This window comes from Mobula hypostoma, chromosome 28, assembly GCF_963921235.1.
Source record: "Mobula hypostoma chromosome 28, sMobHyp1.1, whole genome shotgun sequence".
NCBI classification, from domain to species: domain Eukaryota; kingdom Metazoa; phylum Chordata; class Chondrichthyes; order Myliobatiformes; family Myliobatidae; genus Mobula; species Mobula hypostoma.
Window position 1 is genome coordinate 16436035 of NC_086124.1, and position 17193 is coordinate 16453227.

The 17193-nt window shown below is 44.9% G+C and overlaps 4 protein-coding genes and 1 pseudogene across 4 annotated transcripts in view; 2 read left to right on the forward strand and 3 right to left on the reverse strand.

Annotated features, from left to right (window-relative positions):
• Positions 1 to 768: 768 nt before the first annotated feature.
• LOC134338731 (histone H2B-like) lies at positions 769 to 1140 on the forward strand (annotated as a pseudogene).
• An 848-nt stretch (positions 1141 to 1988) lies between these two features.
• Positions 1989 to 17193, forward strand: part of LOC134339020 (histone H2AX-like) — a 622359-nt gene continuing 607154 nt past the window's right edge. The window contains exon 1 of the mRNA XM_063035274.1: positions 1989 to 2365. Within this exon, the coding sequence (XP_062891344.1) occupies positions 1989 to 2365 (377 nt within the window). The remainder of the gene's footprint in view (positions 2366 to 17193) is intronic.
• Positions 3145 to 3456, reverse strand: LOC134338934 (histone H4). The gene has a single exon (XM_063035138.1). It carries the CDS (start codon positions 3454 to 3456, stop codon positions 3145 to 3147), a length of 312 nt encoding a protein of 103 aa, XP_062891208.1.
• On the reverse strand, positions 7436 to 16430 carry LOC134338712 (transcriptional regulatory protein AlgP-like). The gene is made up of 3 exons (XM_063034755.1): positions 16028 to 16430; positions 8726 to 9380; positions 7436 to 7850 (listed from the first exon to the last, which is right to left on the reverse strand). Exons 1-3 carry the CDS (start codon positions 16428 to 16430, stop codon positions 7436 to 7438), a joined length of 1473 nt encoding a protein of 490 aa, XP_062890825.1.
• On the reverse strand, positions 8722 to 9354 carry LOC134339003 (histone H1-like). The gene has a single exon (XM_063035235.1). The coding sequence runs from the start codon at positions 9352 to 9354 to the stop codon at positions 8722 to 8724; it is 633 nt and encodes a 210-aa protein (XP_062891305.1).

Genomic DNA, 17193 nt, shown 5'->3' on the forward strand with positions numbered 1-17193 from the left:
CAGTAATGGCTACTATCACTGTTCCATCAAGCTCTTGAACCAAAGGGGATAAATTCACCTCATGTTCTCAAGGTATATTGCTGATATTTTTAATATTATTATCTTTTATTTGTACATTTTGTGTCTCTTGCACACAAGTTGAATGCCCAATTTGACACTGTCGCCTATTTATTCTATGATGGTTAGAAATCAGTTGTAGATTTTGTGAACATGCCCGGAAGAAAATGAATCACGGTTGCTGATGGTAACATATATTGACTTCGGTAATGAATTTACTTTAAACAGAATGTATTTTTATTCCATCTGCATCCATATTTTACGTTTTCATTTATGTAATTTCTGCCCCAATCCCCTCTGGTTGGCAAGGATCCCAGTCCACACTGTTACCCAAACCAAATGGTACCGGCTTCTGATTGGTGGAGCAAGCTATTGTGATTTATTCCTTCTGATATCCAATTAACCGATTCGTCGAAATAAATTCGACGGGTGATTCCTCTCTCCAAGCACCTAATGAAAATCAAGCAACACCCTTCGTCAGGACCCGAAACGTCGATTGTACCTCTTCCTAAAGATGTTGCCTGGCCTGCTACATTTACCAGCAACTTTTATGTGTGTTGCCTGAAATTCCAGCATCTGCAGATTTCCTCGTGTTTGAGCTAATGAAAATGCTCCGATTCTCCACGAGTATACGGCTGTCGTCTCCGCCTATTTAATCCGCGCTCCGAAGATTATTCTGTTTATTACCGTGTCTCAACTAGAACAAAAGAAATGCCCGACCAGAAACTTCTTCCCAAGAAGGGCGCTAAGAAAGCGCTGCCGAAACCATCAGGCAAGTCTGGCAAGAAGCGCAGGAGGCTGAGGAAGGAGAGTTACTCCATCTATATCTAAAAAGTGATGAAGCAGGTTCACCCCGATACCGGCATCTCCTCCAAGGCCGTGAGAATCACAAACTCGTTTGTGAACGATATTTTCGAGCGCATCGCGAGAGAGTCTTCCCGTCTAGCCCATTACAACAAGCGGTCGACCATCCGCTCCCGGGAGATCCAGACCGCAGTGCGCCTGCTGCTCCCCGGGGAGCTGGCCAAGCACGCCGTGTCGGAAGGGACAAAGGCAGTGACTAAGTACACCAGCTCCAAGTGAAGAGTGCTGCCAAAAACAAACCGAAAACCCAAAGGCTCTTTTAAGAGCCACTCACTATTTCATTAACAGAGCTGCTTCTTGAGCTAATTCAAATTCTATCCATGTTAATCGGAATATGCTGACCAATGGTCGGTATAATCCCAATGTCTTGTCCAGTTTAACTACTCTACACATGGAAACATGACCCTTCCTTATCACTTCGTCTCGGGAATCACAAATTGTATAAGTGAAACGGACATTTCCTGCTCCTTCTCGTTTAATTGTTTTAGGGTATGTTTTATTTGTTTCTATCCCATTTTGGTAACTTCTAAATCCCATTTCAATGCCAGCCAGTTCTTTCGTCAATAATTATTTTTTAAACTGCAGTCGTAGTTCATTCATAACTTGATACAATTCAATCACCAGAACTAACCGGGATTGAAGCTGAGAATCAATTTTGGTTCTGAGCCAGGAAATTGTTGAATTCGATCCCCCAGGCTCTTTCACAATATTAGCTACACTTAACGATTAGTAGTAGCGGACTTCAGTAATGGGTGAATGCGGAGAACAAGTCGACAAGCAGACCTGCTATGACTTGATTTTAGATTAGGTTTGAACAAAGGATATTTGGCGAGCCGTAACAAAATTCGTTTTTTTTGGAGAGTGAACGGTTATTTTCCGTGCCTTTGCATTTGATTTTGATTGGTAATAAGTCTGTTGTCGGATTGGTTTATTTGCGTTATCCAATGACAGTAACGTTTGTTGTACCAATCAGAAATGTCACAGTGCATTCCCTCAGAAGGTACAAGATGAACGAGGGCCGGAAGCAATTCCTCATTCTCTGTGAGACATTTGCTGAGATTGTGAAAATGAGTGGACGAGGAAAAACCGGTGGCAAAGCAAGGTCCAAGGCCAAGTCTCGCTCGTCCCGAGCCGGACTTCAGTTCCCGGTGGGCCGTGTTCACAGGCTCCTGAGAAAGGGTAACTATGCTGAGCGGGTGGGTGCCGGAGCACCGGTCTATTTGGCTGCTGTGCTCGAGTATCTGACCGCTGAAATCCTTGAACTGGCCGGCAACGCGGCCCGGGACAACAAAAAGACCCGCATCATCCCCAGGCATCTGCAGCTGGCGGTCCGCAACGACGAGGAGCTCAACAAGCTGCTGGGAGGGGTGACCATCGCTCAGGGCGGGGTGCTGCCCAATATCCAGGCCGTATTGTTGCCCAAGAAAACCGGCGGAGCCAGCAAGTGAAGAGACAGAATCTGAACCCAGTGACCCAAAGGCTCTTTTCAGAGCCGCTCACAGTGTCTGTGAAGGGCTGCTCTGCGGATACGCTGAGTATGGGGGAAAGGGCTCAGTTTCGCTGTCACTGCGAAAATTTTTTGTGGAATTTCCTTTGAAGCAAATGGGTGTTATAATTTCTGAAATGTTATTGATCTTTTTTCTATACAACGAGTTTCCTGAGGGAGTCTGCAAAACGTGCGACTATTGCGAAGAGCAATGGATGGAATCAAATTTATTTTTACTCCGGATCACTCACTGAAGATTAGTCGGCAGGCCACTTGGCCCATTGACTCTTGTCCGCCATTCATTCATGCCCCATCCTTTTTTCTCCTCCTCTTCTCCCCGTAAGCTTTCACGCCGTGTCCAGTCAAGAACCTTTTAGCATCATCTTTAAATACACACAATGATCAGTCCGGTAACCCGAATGTGTGCACGATGCCGATTGCAATTAAGTCCATACGGCTGCAAATAGTCAGTATCCCTGAATTCACTGGCCCTTCCCATTTCAAACCATTAAATACGCATAAATAATCAGTGAACGGGAGTCACCTACTGTAATAATGAATCTACGGACAAATATATATATATATATATATACACACACACACACACAAAAGAGTCCGTCATCCAATAAATAATCCTTTTTTCCACATTCTTCTCCCGGTCATAGCTCGCTCTGTGAGATGGTGGGTGGCTCTTAGAAGAGCCTTTGTGTTGCGTTCAGGGGAACGAAGAAATTTATTCAACCGCCGAAGCCATAGAGAGTGCGGCCCTGGCGTTTCAGCGCGTACACCACATCCATGGCAGTGACTGTCTTGCGCTTGGCGTGCTCGGTGTAGGTGACCGCATCACGGATCACATTCTCAAGGAAAACCTTCAATACGCCGCGGGTCTCCTCATAGATCAGACCCGAAATTCGTTTGACGCCACCACGGCGAGCCAGACGGCGGATGGCTGGTTTGGTGATGCCCTGGATGTTGTCACGAAGTACTTTACGGTGACGCTTGGCTCCGCCTTTGCCGAGTCCTTTGCCTCCTTTTCCTCTGCCAGACATATTGCCGCTTTATTCCAGACGCTGTTGTTCAGTGACGAATCGACTGCTGCTGTCTCCTTTTATAAACAGCGCCCCGACCTGCCAGAGAAAGGCGCAGATAGATAGAGAGGCGGGAAGGGGTGGAGACAGTCAGACTGCCTCTCATCGTCCAGCTCCACAATCGCCAAATTCCAGCGGTTTAGCCGCAACGGGACAGAAACAGCGCCCCCGGATACACCATTGGAAATCAATGGGATGAAATGAATATCAGTATAAACCAAGGCCAGGTAGAATATTTGAACAAATCGTAGAGACATTAGAAATGATCTTTCAAGAATCACAAAATTCTGGAATGGTTCTGGATGACTGGAAAATTGCAAAAATCACTCCACTCTGCAAGAAATGAGGGATGCAGAGGAAAGGAAATCATTGGCCAGTAAGTCTGACCTTAGCGATTGGGAAGATGTTAGAGTTGATTGTGGTATCGGATACTTGCGGGCACATGATAAAATCGGCCGAAGACAGGGTGGTTTCCTTAAGGGAAAATATTTCGGAATTCTTTGAAGAAATAACAAACAGAATAGATAAAGGAGAATCGATGGATGCTATGTACTTAGATTTTCAGAAGCCTTTGACAAGGTGCCATTCTTGAGGCTGCTTAAGAAGATGACCTCCACCCCACGATATTACAAAAAAGATATTAGTATGGACGGAGCATTGGCTGATTGGCGGGAGGCAAAGAGTAGGAATAAAAGGAGACTTTTCTGGAGTGCTGCCAGTGACCAGTGTGGTTCCACAGGGGTCTGTGTTGGAACCCCTCCTTGTCAATGATTCAGATGATGGAATCGAGGGCCTTTGCCAAATTTGTGGATGAAATAAAGATAGGTGGAGGAGCATGTAGTGCTGTGGAAGCAAGGAGTCTAAAAAAGGACAAACGGATTATGAGAATGGGCAAAGAAGTGTCAGATGGAATACTGATTTGGGAATTGTATGGTCATGTACACTATAGAAGAAATAAGTTTACACTGTTTCAAATTCGAGAGAAAATTCAAAAATCCGAGATGTAGAGGGGCTTGGGGGTCCTCATGCAGGATCCATTAAAGGTTAATTTGTTTGTTGAGTCGGTGGTGAAGAAGGCAATTGCAATCTTAGCATTCATTTCAAAAGGACTAGAATTTAAAAGCAAGGATGTAATGTTGAAATTTAATAAAACACTAAGGTCTCATTTGGAGTAGTTTTGGGCATCTTATCTAAGAAAGGATGTGCTGACATTGTGGAGGTATCAAAGAAAGATCATGAAAATGAGTTCAGGATAGAAAGGTTTTGACATATGAAGAGTGTTTGAATGCTCTGGGCCTCTACTTACTGGAATTCCGAAAATGAGTGGTGACCTCATTGAAACCTATTGAACGTAGAAAAACCTTAATAAAGTGAATGAGAAGAGAATACTTTCAATGGTGTGGGAGTCTGAGGCCAGTGGTCACAGCTTCAATATAGAGGGATGTCCATTCAGAACAGGGATGAAAAGGAATATGTTTAGCTAGAGAGTGGTGAGTCTGTGGAATTCATTGCCACAAGTGACTGTGGAGGCAAAGTGATTGGGTATATTTAAGGAAAGAGCTTGATAGATACTTGATTGGTCAGAGCCTGATGGTTTATGTGGAAAAGGCAGGAGATTGGGGCAGAGAGGGAGATGGATCAGCCACGGTGGAGCACACTTGATGGGCCAAATGACTTTTTTTTTGTTCCTATGTCTTATGGCATTTAAACCAGTTTAATTGTAACTTCTTCCCTTCTGGCCCCTCACCTCCTCTGTAGTGAAGTAATATTTTTTTTTTCTAAATTTCATATAAAAGTCTCCTTCAATTGAATGTTCTACAGTCCCTGTCAGATTGAGAGAACATGATCTTTAATTAAAACCTTTGCCTCTCTCTTACTTAGTGGAATATCGCTATCAAGAGCACTGCCCTTCATGGACTGTTTAGCCAACCTATCGACTACTTCACTTCCATACAGACCGACATGAGCTGTGACCCAGAAAAGCAGACATACATCCCTCAGTACTGCAGCTGTAATAATGTTTGTCTGACTTCCAACAAAACACCTGGACAACTATTGGATAAACCCACCTTAAGACGACGCAATACAGAGAAGGAATCAGGACAGACACCAACAGAGTTACCTGTGTATCCTCTATCTACCGCAATACAAGAAGGATTGCCACCATTTTAATAGTATAAACTGGGAGTTCATTAGATAACCTTTTTCTAATTGACACCTGGAATGCTGGGACATAGACTGCTGTACCGGTGTTATGAGACACTGGGCCTTTAGAATCATCTGTAAACAATGGAACCATTCCATCATATTGATGAAGCACAGACCATGGAACCACCAGCTTTTCATTTACATACCCAACAAATTCTGACAGCCTCTCTGGAAGAGTCAAATGTGCCCCAGGTAAAGCAAATTGCCAGGGAACAATAATGGATAAAGCCATGCAGGAGCATAGCTCATATTGGTTAGTCCCAGGATATCTGATCATTTCCTTCCTACCTAAAACAGCAAAATCTTGCAAACTTGATATTCCAATCTTTCAATATATTCTGAGTTGGATGCTCATCCACACGACCACTGAAGTCTAGCCAATAATTCATAGCCATCTTCAATCTTCGCATGTTCAATGTCATCTGACCCATTTTCCCCGCAGAGCAGAAACAGAAGACCCAACAACACCAAAACACGGATGTAAAGCCTGGGCATGAATAACACCCAGACATTTCAAAACTGAGGGGGCAGCACAGCTATATGCAACACAGCATCATCTAACTCTGTTGCAATCAATGCATAATACGAACGTAATCATCGACACCCTATTAACTTCCCAAGGGTCTGAAGATCAAAATCTCAGTCTCTTCCGGCGAGCGTAATAGCTTTATTTGCTAAAGAACAGAAAGCAGAAAGAAAAGCGCCGATAGTAACTGTTAGTTACCCAGATAACCTGCGAAGCTAGCGAAAAAGTTATTCAATAATCCGTAGCCTACAAACAAATGGGTTGATTCATTAATTCGATCAAATTTTATTCTACAGTAACAACACAAGTGCTTTTTCACTCACTGTTTGAATATTTCCGGACATTTAGCTTCCACTGTTTATATTCGTGTTCGGTGTGGGTACAAACTTCATCAGATTATGCACTGGTCTCTCTTGGCAAACTGCGGTCTAAGGCGAGTTTGTAACGTGAATTAAATTGTTCTGTGAAAGAACCGGAATTCCAGCGTCGGCAGACTTGACGCGGGACCTGGGGTTGAAAGGAGAAAATATAAAGGATCAGCCATGACTGAATGAATGAGCAGACTCGATGGGCCAGATTCTACTCCTGTCTTATGGACTCCACTAGAAATAGAACTGGAAAGCTGCATTTAATTAAACCTATTCTTCGTAACAGTAACAACCGTAGTCAGCAATAATATGCATTGACTGATTAATTCGAGAAGGAATAATTTCAGTATCAGCCTAGTTGGCCCGTTTTAATGTTTCTGGCAATTTAACTCCCAAAAGCCAATCGAGTTTATATTCCCGTTGCGTCTGGATATCAACGTCATCACTGGTCTCTCTTATCAAACTGTGGGCAAAGGCCAGTTAGCAACGCGTGAAAAAAATTGGTCGTGTGAAAGAACCGGAATGACAGCATCTACAGACCACTGTGTCCCCGTGAACCTATCCTGAAATCTACTAAAAATAGGAGTGGGTATTAAAAGTTAAGACTGCACTTACCAAAGCCCATTCTCGATAGCAGTAGTAACCGCAAATCCCTGGAAATCTTGCCACAAGAAAACATTAGTACACGATAGATATGTGGGACAGGAACACGCGCTGACGGTGACAGAGTTTATATCACAGAGGAATGCTGTGTCGGTGTACAAACGACAGCCCTTTCCACTGTCGGATTGGTGGCTCTTAAAAGAGCCGTTTGTTATGCTTGGTGCCGAGGCCGGATTCAGGCGCGCTCTCCACGGATGCGGCGTGCCAACTGGATGTCTTTGGGCATGATGGTGACTCGCTTGGCGTGGATGGCGCACAGGTTGGTGTCCTCAAAGAGCCCCACGAGGTAAGCTTCACTGGCTTCTTGCAGAGCCATGACGGCCGAGCTCTGGAAGCGCAGGTCAGTCTTGAAGTCCTGAGCGATTTCTCGCACCAGGCGCTGGAAGGGCAGTTTGCGGATGAGCAACTCGGTGGATTTCTGGTAGCGCCGGATCTCCCTCAAAGCCACGGTGCCAGGCCGATAGCGATGAGGCTTCTTCACTCCGCCCGTGGCTGGAGCGCTCTTCCGCGCCGCTTTGGTGGCCAGCTGTTTGCGGGGAGCTTTTCCACCTGTCGACTTCCGCGCTGTTTGCTTGGTTCGGGCCATTCTCCTTCAGCAGTCCAAAAGCAACTTCAAATACCGGGATTACAGTGTCGGCATAGACTCAGGAACCGGCTTTTAAAGAGTTGATGAAGGACCGCCCCACTCAGTGATTGGTTGCTAGGGAGATGTCCATTACAGAATCTCAGCGTTCCGAATTGCTGCTTTTCTATCACCAGTTCGAAACTGGCTAGTGCTGGTGGTGGTGGGGGGGGGGGGGCGTGGGGAGGAGATGGTGGGGAATTTAATCTGTGACCAAATATGGAAACTGGTGACTGAGGGTCAGAATTTAGCCAATATGACTGCAGCCAAATAAATTTCAAATCGCCCGCCAATTCCAAGAACAAACAAAAGAAAACCTTGTTTCAACAGCAACCGGTTTTCTTATACTGTAATAGAATCATGAATTATCAAATTTCAGTCTCATTCGGTTAGCATTTTTACTGAATAACTTCTCAGAGTAAAATAATTAAATCGATTTCAATGCATTTATTTACTAAATGGCTTTTCGGGAAAACAGCCGCAAAAGGTTTTCAAAAGGACGGCAGGAATCAACACTGAAACGAAATGCTGCTCGATAGATCTACAAAATCATTTTGTACAACCCAATAATTAAGTTCGTTATCTGTTCTGTCTCTAAGTCGCTGCTCAATGGCAAACCGAATGCCGCGGTCTCCTTTTACACACACCGTTTTGACCTGCCCGCGGGACGCAGGGAAGCAGAGGAAACGGCGTCAGAGTAATAAAGCAGAGAGAGACCTCTATCTTACAGTTGCCTCCCGACTTTTATACAACCGTAAATTTTCTAGCCCTTTCGTGGAAAATCTGAGTGGCTCTTAAAAGAGCCGTTGGTTTCAGGTGTTTAAAAGATGTATTTTTATTTACTTTTTGACAGCCGTCTTCTTGGCTTTCACGGATTTTGCCTTCGGTTTGGGTTTTGCCGACTTTTTGGGCGCCTTCGCTTTCGGAGCTGAAATCTTCTTGGGGCTCTTGGTCTTCTGCGCAGCCTTCTTGGCCGCTGGTTTCTTAGCTGCCGCTTTTTTAGCCGTCGGTTTCTTAACACTTTGTTTCTTGGCGGGAGATTTCTTAGCTGCTTTCTTGGCCGCAGTTTTCTTCATCGCTGGCTTCTTGATCTGAGATGTCTTCGCCGCTGGTTTCTTCGTTTTTTTCACGATTTTCGCGCCACTGTCCTTTTTAGCGGCCTTCAAGGAGCCGGAGGCACCTGCGCCCTTGGTGTGAATCAGGGAGCCGCTTTCCAATTTCCTTTTAATGACCATCTTGATCTGACTTTTGAGCTTTTCCACATCGACGCCGTTGGCAGCCAACTCTTTCTTTATCGCGACTATCGACACCCCTCGGTGACTGCGGCAATCCGCCACAATCTTGTCGATCTGTTCGCCCAGTTTGGGACCGGCTGGCTTGGTCCGGGCGGCCGCCTTCTTCTTCTTGGGAGCCTTGGTTGCAGCGGCAGGCGCCGGTGGAGGAGCGACTTCAGCAGCCGCGGTCTCGGTCATGTCGGCAACTCTACACAAACTCTGAACTGAGTGAGAAATGAAGAGAGAGGCGCTGGTGCAGCGCAATTTAAAGGCAACGAGCGGACGGGGCGGAGTAACCCTGTAGTCAGCTCCCGGCCACTGTCTCTCTGTGATTCTTTTTTCTTCAAAAACACCCCCATTCCAATTAAAATCGGGCACCCCTATCACCCAGACAGCCCTCTGTTTGTGTCCGAGGCCAGATTCTTTGCTTTAAAGCAAGTTCAGTCCGAATTAGAGGCAAGGGTTTTCATTTAAATCAGTTTAACTGCAGCACTATCGTCGTTCTCTCCCGCGGCCGCTGGCATGTTCGTTGTTTTCCGACTGCAATATTGAAACTAACTAAGCAAATGCGGTTATTCCCACTTCAGGACTGAGCTGGGGAACTGGGCCATCCCGTGACAGGGAAATCTTTTTTTTATTTTTCACAAGAGGGACGGCGAAACGTGGCGACGTGATCGGATTCATAGAGCAGCAAAGCATTCAAATATCACTGGTTATCTGCTCTGTATCTTACAATATTTAATTTATGCACTTTAGTTTGTTAATTTATGTGTAACCCATCTGTAGATTTCATCATTACTTTCATAAGTTATGTGCTGTGTGTGCGGTGCTTTACACTCGAGTTCGGAGAAACGTGGTCTCACCCACCTCCTGGGTCTCAAGATCTCGGTAGCCCTGCTGATCTCCAAGGGGACCGAATCTCTCCCTATCTACCCTTTTACTTTTAAGACAACGGGAGAACCTCTTTGGAAATTCCTGAACCTTACCTGCCAGGTCCATCTCATACCCCGTCTCTTTGCCCTCCTGGTTTCCTTCCTCAGAGTATTCTGAATCTTTTAGTAGCCAGAAGGTGATTAGATTGATGCCAACCTCCTGAATTAAGTATATGTTTTTTTTTTCAAACCTGAACCTCATTATCTCACATTTGCCAAGGTTCCCTAAATCTGCCAGATTACCCTTCACCCTAACAGCAACATTCTGTTCCCAGACACTTGCTGTCCCAATTGCCATTCATTCACTTTCTTTCTTACAAACTCTCCAAATCAACCTTGGCTAGTAACTAATCACTCAACATTACCCTGCCCCAGTTTACAGCCCTAATCTGTGGAGCTGACCTACTGTATCCTTCCCATCACTCTGTTAAGCTAACAGAGAATGGAGAAGGTATCAACAATTACAAGGGAATCTTGGTCAACTGTGTAAGTCAGCTGAGGAAAGGTTGCCTTACTGAACATACACACTCAGAAAAGACTGTAGAAAGAAGGGAGATCTCAAAGCTTTGGTTCAGCTTGTGACTGTACAGTGTCTGCACTCTGTTCTGTCAGGACACAATGTTTGGAAAAGGTCCCTACAGCCCCTTGAGCCATGCTGGCCAGCAATCCACCAATTTAATCCCAGCCTAATCATTGGTCATTGCAAATTATCCCATTAACCTCCCAACCAGTAGGTCTTTGGACTGTGGGAGGAAACCGGAGCACCAGAGAATGTATAAACTCCTCACCGGCAACAGCAGGAATTGAACCCTGGTCACCTGCAATTTTAAACCTTTCCTTCCTGAAACTTCCACAAAACAGGCATCAAAGACGGACAGGATGGGGATGAAATTATTTGATACACTAGCCTCCATCAGTAAAAATGATTAGCACAGGAGCTGGAATGTGGTGTTCTTTTTGTGTCAGACATTGATGAATCCACACCCAGGATATTCTGTGCAGCTTTAGTCACCCTTATTAAAACCACAGTGTAATTAATTTTAAAGAAGTGCAAAGCAGATTTAGAAGAGTGAAGGTGGGAATTCAAGATCTGAGTTATGTGATAGTATTGAGTTTTCTGACCATGAACTTCAACTGAAGACTTTCAGATCTATTATATATTAATAGCCATGAATACTCTCACTAAAGGGAGATAATACTGTAATGACCCAATCTTCAAAGACTGTTTGTTCTCCATGGTGTATTTAGCTCCGAATCCCCACTATTTGAGTGGTGGGTCCCCTCTTCCTACCAAGGTGAAGATACTTCCAGCTAACAAAGTAGTTTAAAATAATAAACACAAGAAATTCTGCGGATGCTGGAAATCCAAAGCAATATACACAAAATGCTGGAAGAACTACACAGGTCAGGCAACATCCATGGAAAAGAACAAACAGTCGATTTTCAGGCTGAGACCCTTCTTCAGGACTGGAAAGGAAGGGGAAAGGGGCCAAAATAAAAAGGTGGGAGGAGGGGAAGAAGGATAGCCTGGTGGGTAGGAATAGTCAAGGGCTGGAGATGAAACAATCTGATAAGACCATAAGACATAGGAGCAGAATTAGGCCATTCAGCACACGAGTCTGCTCCATCTGATCCTAAATCCTTCCCAACCCCATACACCTGCCATCTCACCATATACTTTGATACCCTGACAAATCAGGAAACGGACAACTTCTGCCTTATGGTCTCCATCACAGTCTGTGGCAGAGTATTCCACAGATTCTCTACTCTCTGGCTAAAAAAAAAAAAAAAATCCACTTTACCTCTGTTCTAAAAGGTTACCCTCAGTTTTGAGGCTATGCACTCATGCTCTGAATAGCCTCACCATAGGAAAAATCCTTTCTGCATCTACCCTATCGAGGCTTTTCAACATTCGGTAGGTTTCAATGAGATCCCCACGCATTCATTAACTTTAACTTATTTTATCATTTGTCTTCAAGTACCCTGAAACCTCATCGTTAATAATAGACTCCAACACTTTTCCAACTACTGAAGAAAGGAGAGTGCACCATAAGAAAAAGGGAAGGAGGAGGGGCACCAGAGGGAGATGATAGGCAGGTGAGAAGAGATAAGAACCCAGAGTGGGGAATAGAAGAAGAGGAGAAATGGAGGGTATTTTTTTCACCAGAAAGGGAAATTGGAATTCATGCCATAGAGCGTACTCAGACAGAATATAAGGTGTTGCTCCTTCACCCTGAGGGTGGCATCATTTTGGCACAAGAGAAGGCCGTGGAACCAACATGTCGGATTGGGAATGGAAAACATAAGTGGAATTTTGGGACACCAGTTCATTTCACTTTTGTCAGATAGAGCTGAGGTGCTCAACAAGCAGCACCCCAATTTATGATGGGTGCCACCAAAGTTGAGGAGGCTGCATTGGGAGCATTGGATACAACAGACAACCCCAGTAGATTCACAGCTGAAGTGTTGCCACACCTGGAGGAACTCTTTGGGGTCCTGAATGGAGGTAAGGGAAGCGGTGGATAGACAGATATAGCACTTTGGCCACTTCCAGGGATAAATGCCCAGAGGGCGATTAGTGGGGGGTGGGTATTTGGGACGAATGGACAAGAGATCACAGAGGTAGCGATCCCCGCAGAATGTGGAGGGGGTAGGAGGTAAAGTTATGTTTGGTGGTAGGATCCCTTTGGAGATGGTGGAAGCTGCATTTAATTATGTAGTTTAAAGTTTTTTTTTCCATTTACAGTCATAATCGCTTAAATCCAAACAACATTCTCAAAATACATTGAAAAATCAGACGATTTCTTTCTTAAACATTTCCAAGTTCTCACAGGGGAATTATAGCTTATCTTGAATCTTGAAGCATTATACTCTAAAACATTTCCTGCCGCAGGTTTCCCATTCTCATCCTCAGGCTTAGTATATACTCCTTGGTCCTCAGCCCATCACTCTCTCTTCCATGCTGGCAAACTCACACATCATCTCTTCCGGTCTATCTCTCTGGCCCTTTTCATATCCTTACATTACTGTTTTCAGATTGGTAGCCTGTGCTCAGTGGTGTGTTGCAGGGATCTGTGCTGGCTCTCCTTTTGGTTGTCGTATCTGGTATATTGATGATCTGGATGAGATTATAGGTGCATGATTAATAAGTTTGCAGATGACACCTTCATTGATGGTATGGTGGACAATGGCAAAGGTTCTCTAAACTACAAGAGAATAAACATCAGTTGTGCAAATAGGCATGGAAATAACAGCTGGAATTTAATTCAAACAAATCCAAAGTGTAACCTTTTGGTAGGTTAAACGAGGACAGAAGATTACAAAGTGATGGGCAGTGTCCTGGAGAGCACTGCAGAACAGAGAGAACGGTGAGTGCAATTCCTAAAAGTGCAGATGTAGGTGGACAAGGTGGCAAAGACAGCAACTGGCACACTTGCCATCATTGGTTAGGGCAATGAGTACAGGAGTGGGGATGTTGTGTTACAACTGTTCAAGATGTTAGTGAGATTGCACTTCGATATTGTGTGCAGTTCTGGTCACTGAGCTACAGGAACAATGTGATTCAGCTGCAGCTGGTGCAGAAAACATTCACAAGGATGTTACTGGAGGGCTGAAGTTACAAGAGGAGACTGGAATAGAGTGGGACTGTTTGTTCTTGAGCTCAGGAAGGTAGGGGTGAATTTACAGAGGGGCTGTAAATAAAGAGGGGCTCTTTAAATAAAGAGGGGCTGTGATAAATATAAATCTTTCTGTAGCCTCACATTGTATAACCTCCTTCCAACGCCATGACGCTCTGAAATGTCTGCTCTCCTACATCTGTGGGCCATTTGCATCGTCACTTCCCCGTCAGATTGGGGACCTGTGACCAGTGGTGGGCTGCAGGGATCTGTGCTCGGTTGTTTGTCACGTGCATTCATGGTTTGGGTAACAATGTAAATGGCATGAATAATCAATTTGAAAATGGCACCATCAGATATAGGAACCGAATTAGGCCATTCAGCCCATCGATTCTATTCTGTGATTCCGTATGGCTGATTTATTATCTCTCTCAAGCCTATTCTGCTGCCTGCTCCCCATAACCTTCGAAGCCTGACAAATCAAGGACCTATCAACTTCCACTTTAAATATAATCAATGATTTGAACTCCACAGCCAACTGTGGCAATGAATTCCACAGATTTACCACCCTTTTGCTGAAGAAATCCCTGCTCACCCCTGTATCAATGGGCATCCTTCTGTTCTGAGGCTATGCCCTCTGGTCCAAGATTCAACTTTGGAGCGACAGAGGATGAGAGGTGACCTGATAGAGGTGTACAAGATAATGAGAGGCATTGATTGTATGGATAGTCAGAGGCTTTTTCCCAGGGCTGAAATAGCTAGCACAAGAGGGCATAGTTTTAAGGTGCTTGGAAGTAGGTACAGAGGAGATTTTTTTTTTATGCAGAGAGTAGTGAGTGCATAGAATGGGCTGCCAGTGGCAGTGGTGGTGGAGGTGGAAACGATAGGGTCTTTTAAAAGACTCCTGGATGGATACTTGGAGCTTAGAAAATAGAGGGCTATGGGTAAGCCTAGGTAGGTCTAAGGTAAGGACATGTTCGTCACAGCTTTGTGGGCTGAAGGGCCTGTATTGTGCTGTAGGTTTTCTATGTTTTCTGTGTTTCTACAGGAGACATGCTTTCCACATCTAGGTCTTTCAATTAGATCACTCCTCATTCTTCTAAACTCCAAGTACAGGCCCAGAACCATCAAACACTCCTCATATGTTAGCTCTTCCATTCCCAGAGTCATTGTTGGACTCTGGACCACCTTCAATGCCAGCACATCCTTCCTTAGATAAAAGGCCCAAAATTGCTCATACTACTCGAAGTGCAATTTGAACAATACCTTATAAATCCTCAGCATCACATCCTTTCTCTTCCATTCTAGTCCTCTTTAAATGAATAGTTAACATTACATTTTCATTCTTTAGCACTGAATCAATGTACAAATTAACCTTCAGGGAATCCTGCACAAGAACTCCCAAGTCCCTTTGCTCCTCTGATTTTTGAATTTTCCTCTCGTTTAGAACATTGTCGACATCTTTGTTCCTTCTACCAAAGTGAATGACCGTATAATTACATGCACAGTATTCCATCTGCCACTTCTTTGCCCAGTCTCCAAGTGTTTCCCAGTTGTCCTGCACGCTCCCTGCTTCTTCATCACTACCATCAAGGTACCTTCCTTTGTATCATCGACAACCTCGACCACAAAAACAATTCAAACATGTAAATCATTGAGTGGGGATTAGACTCGATGGGCCAGATTCTACTCCTGTTTTATCGACTCCACTAGAAACAGGACTGGAAAGCTGCATTTATTAAACCCATTCTCCATAACAGTAACAACCGTAGTCAGCAACAATATGCATTGACTGATTAATTCGAGCAAGATTTATTCTTCTGTATCAGCCCAACTGGCCTGTTTGAATGTTTCTGGCCACTTAGCTACCAAAAGCCAAATCCAGTTTATACTCTCGTTGGGTCTGTATATAAACGTCAACACAGGTCTCTCTTGTCAAAGGGCTTGCCAGTTTGCTACGCATAAAAAAGGAAGTGGCTGTGTGAAAGAACCGGAATGACAGCATCTGTGGGCGACTGTGTCCCTGTAACACTATCCTGGAATCGACTGGAAATAGGACCGGTTACTAAAGGTTAAGTTTGCACTTATCAAAGGCCTTTCTCGATAACAATACCAACAGCAAATCCCTGGAAAACTTGCCATAAGGAAAACAGTAGTACACGACAGATGTATGGGACAGGAACACGCGCTGACGGTGAGGGAGGTTATATCACACGAGAATGGTGTGTCGGCGAAAAAAAAGTGACAGCTCTTGCCACTGTCGGATTGGTGGCTCTTAAAAGAGCCTTTGTTGTGCTTGGTGCCGAGGCCGAATTCAGGCGCGCTCCCCGCGGATGCGCCGGGCCAACTGGATGTCTTTGGGCATGATGGTGACTCGCTTCGCGTGGATGGCGCACAGGTTAGTGTCCTCAAAAAGCCCCACAAGGTAAGCTTCACTGGCCTCTTGCAGAGCCATGACGGCTGAGCTCTGGAAGCGCAGGTCGGTCTTAAAGTCCTGAGCGATTTCTCGCACTAGGCGCTGAAACGGAAGCTTACGGATGAGCAACTCGGTGGATTTCTGGTAGCGCCGGATCTCCCTCAGAGCCACGGTACCAGGCCGGTAGCGATGAGGCTTCTTCACTCCGCCCGTGGCTGGAGCGCTCTTCCGCGCCGCTTTGGTGGCCAGCTGTTTGCGGGGAGCTTTCCCACCAGTCGACTTTCGCGCTGTTTGCTTGGTCCGGGCCATTCTCCTTCAGCAGTTCAAAAGCAGCTTCGAATACTGGAATTGCAATGTTGGAGCAAACTCGGGAACCGGCTTTTAAAGAGTTGATGAAGGACTGCCCTATTCCGTGATTGGTTGCAAGGGAGATGTCCATTACAGAGTCTCAGCGTTCCGAATGGCTGCTTTTCTATCACCAGTTTGAAGTTGGGCAGTACTGGCGGTGGTGGGGGGGGGGGGGGGCGATGGTGAGGAATATTATCTGTGACCAAATATGGAAATTGGTGACTGAGGGTCAGAATTTAGCCAATCTGTGTGAGTGATGGGGGATGCCGGTTCAATTTCAAATCGCCCGCCAATTCCAAGAGCAAACAAAAGAAAACCTCGTTTCAACAGCAACTGGTTTTCTTATAACAGAATCTTGAATTATCAAATTTCAGCTTCACTCGGTTAGCTGAATGTTTGCATTTTTACTGAATAGCTTCGCGGAGAAAAGGCAGACCGAATTGAAATCGATTTTAATGCAATCATTTACTAAATGGCTTTTCGGGAAAACAACTGGAATGTTTTCAAAAGGACCACAGGAATCAACACTGAAATGAAATGCTGCTCGATATATCTCCAAAACATTAATTACAACCAAATAATTAAATTCCTTATCTGTTCTATCTCCAAGTCGCTGCCCAGTGGCAAACCGAGAGCCACTGTCTCCTTTTGTACGCACCTGACTCTGATTCCGTCCTGACCGCGGGACGCAGAGAAGCAGAGGAGAAGGGGTCAGAGTAAAAGA

Coding starts and splice junctions, on each gene's coding strand:
- LOC134338712 (XM_063034755.1), bottom strand. CDS start 16,430: ATGGCCCGGACCAAGCAAACAGCGCGAAAGTCGACTGGTGGGAAAGCT. Junction 9,381..16,027: donor CCGGCGCATCCGCGGGGAGC/GCGCCTGAATTC, acceptor TTTCTCACTCAG/TTCAGAGTTTGTGTAGAGTT. Junction 7,851..8,725: donor AAGAAGACGGCTGTCAAAAA/GTAAATAAAAAT, acceptor GGACTGCTGAAG/GAGAATGGCCCGAACCAAGC.
- LOC134339003 (XM_063035235.1), bottom strand. CDS start 9,354: ATGACCGAGACCGCGGCTGCTGAAGTCGCTCCTCCACCGGCGCCTGCC.
- LOC134338934 (XM_063035138.1), bottom strand. CDS start 3,456: ATGTCTGGCAGAGGAAAAGGAGGCAAAGGACTCGGCAAAGGCGGAGCC.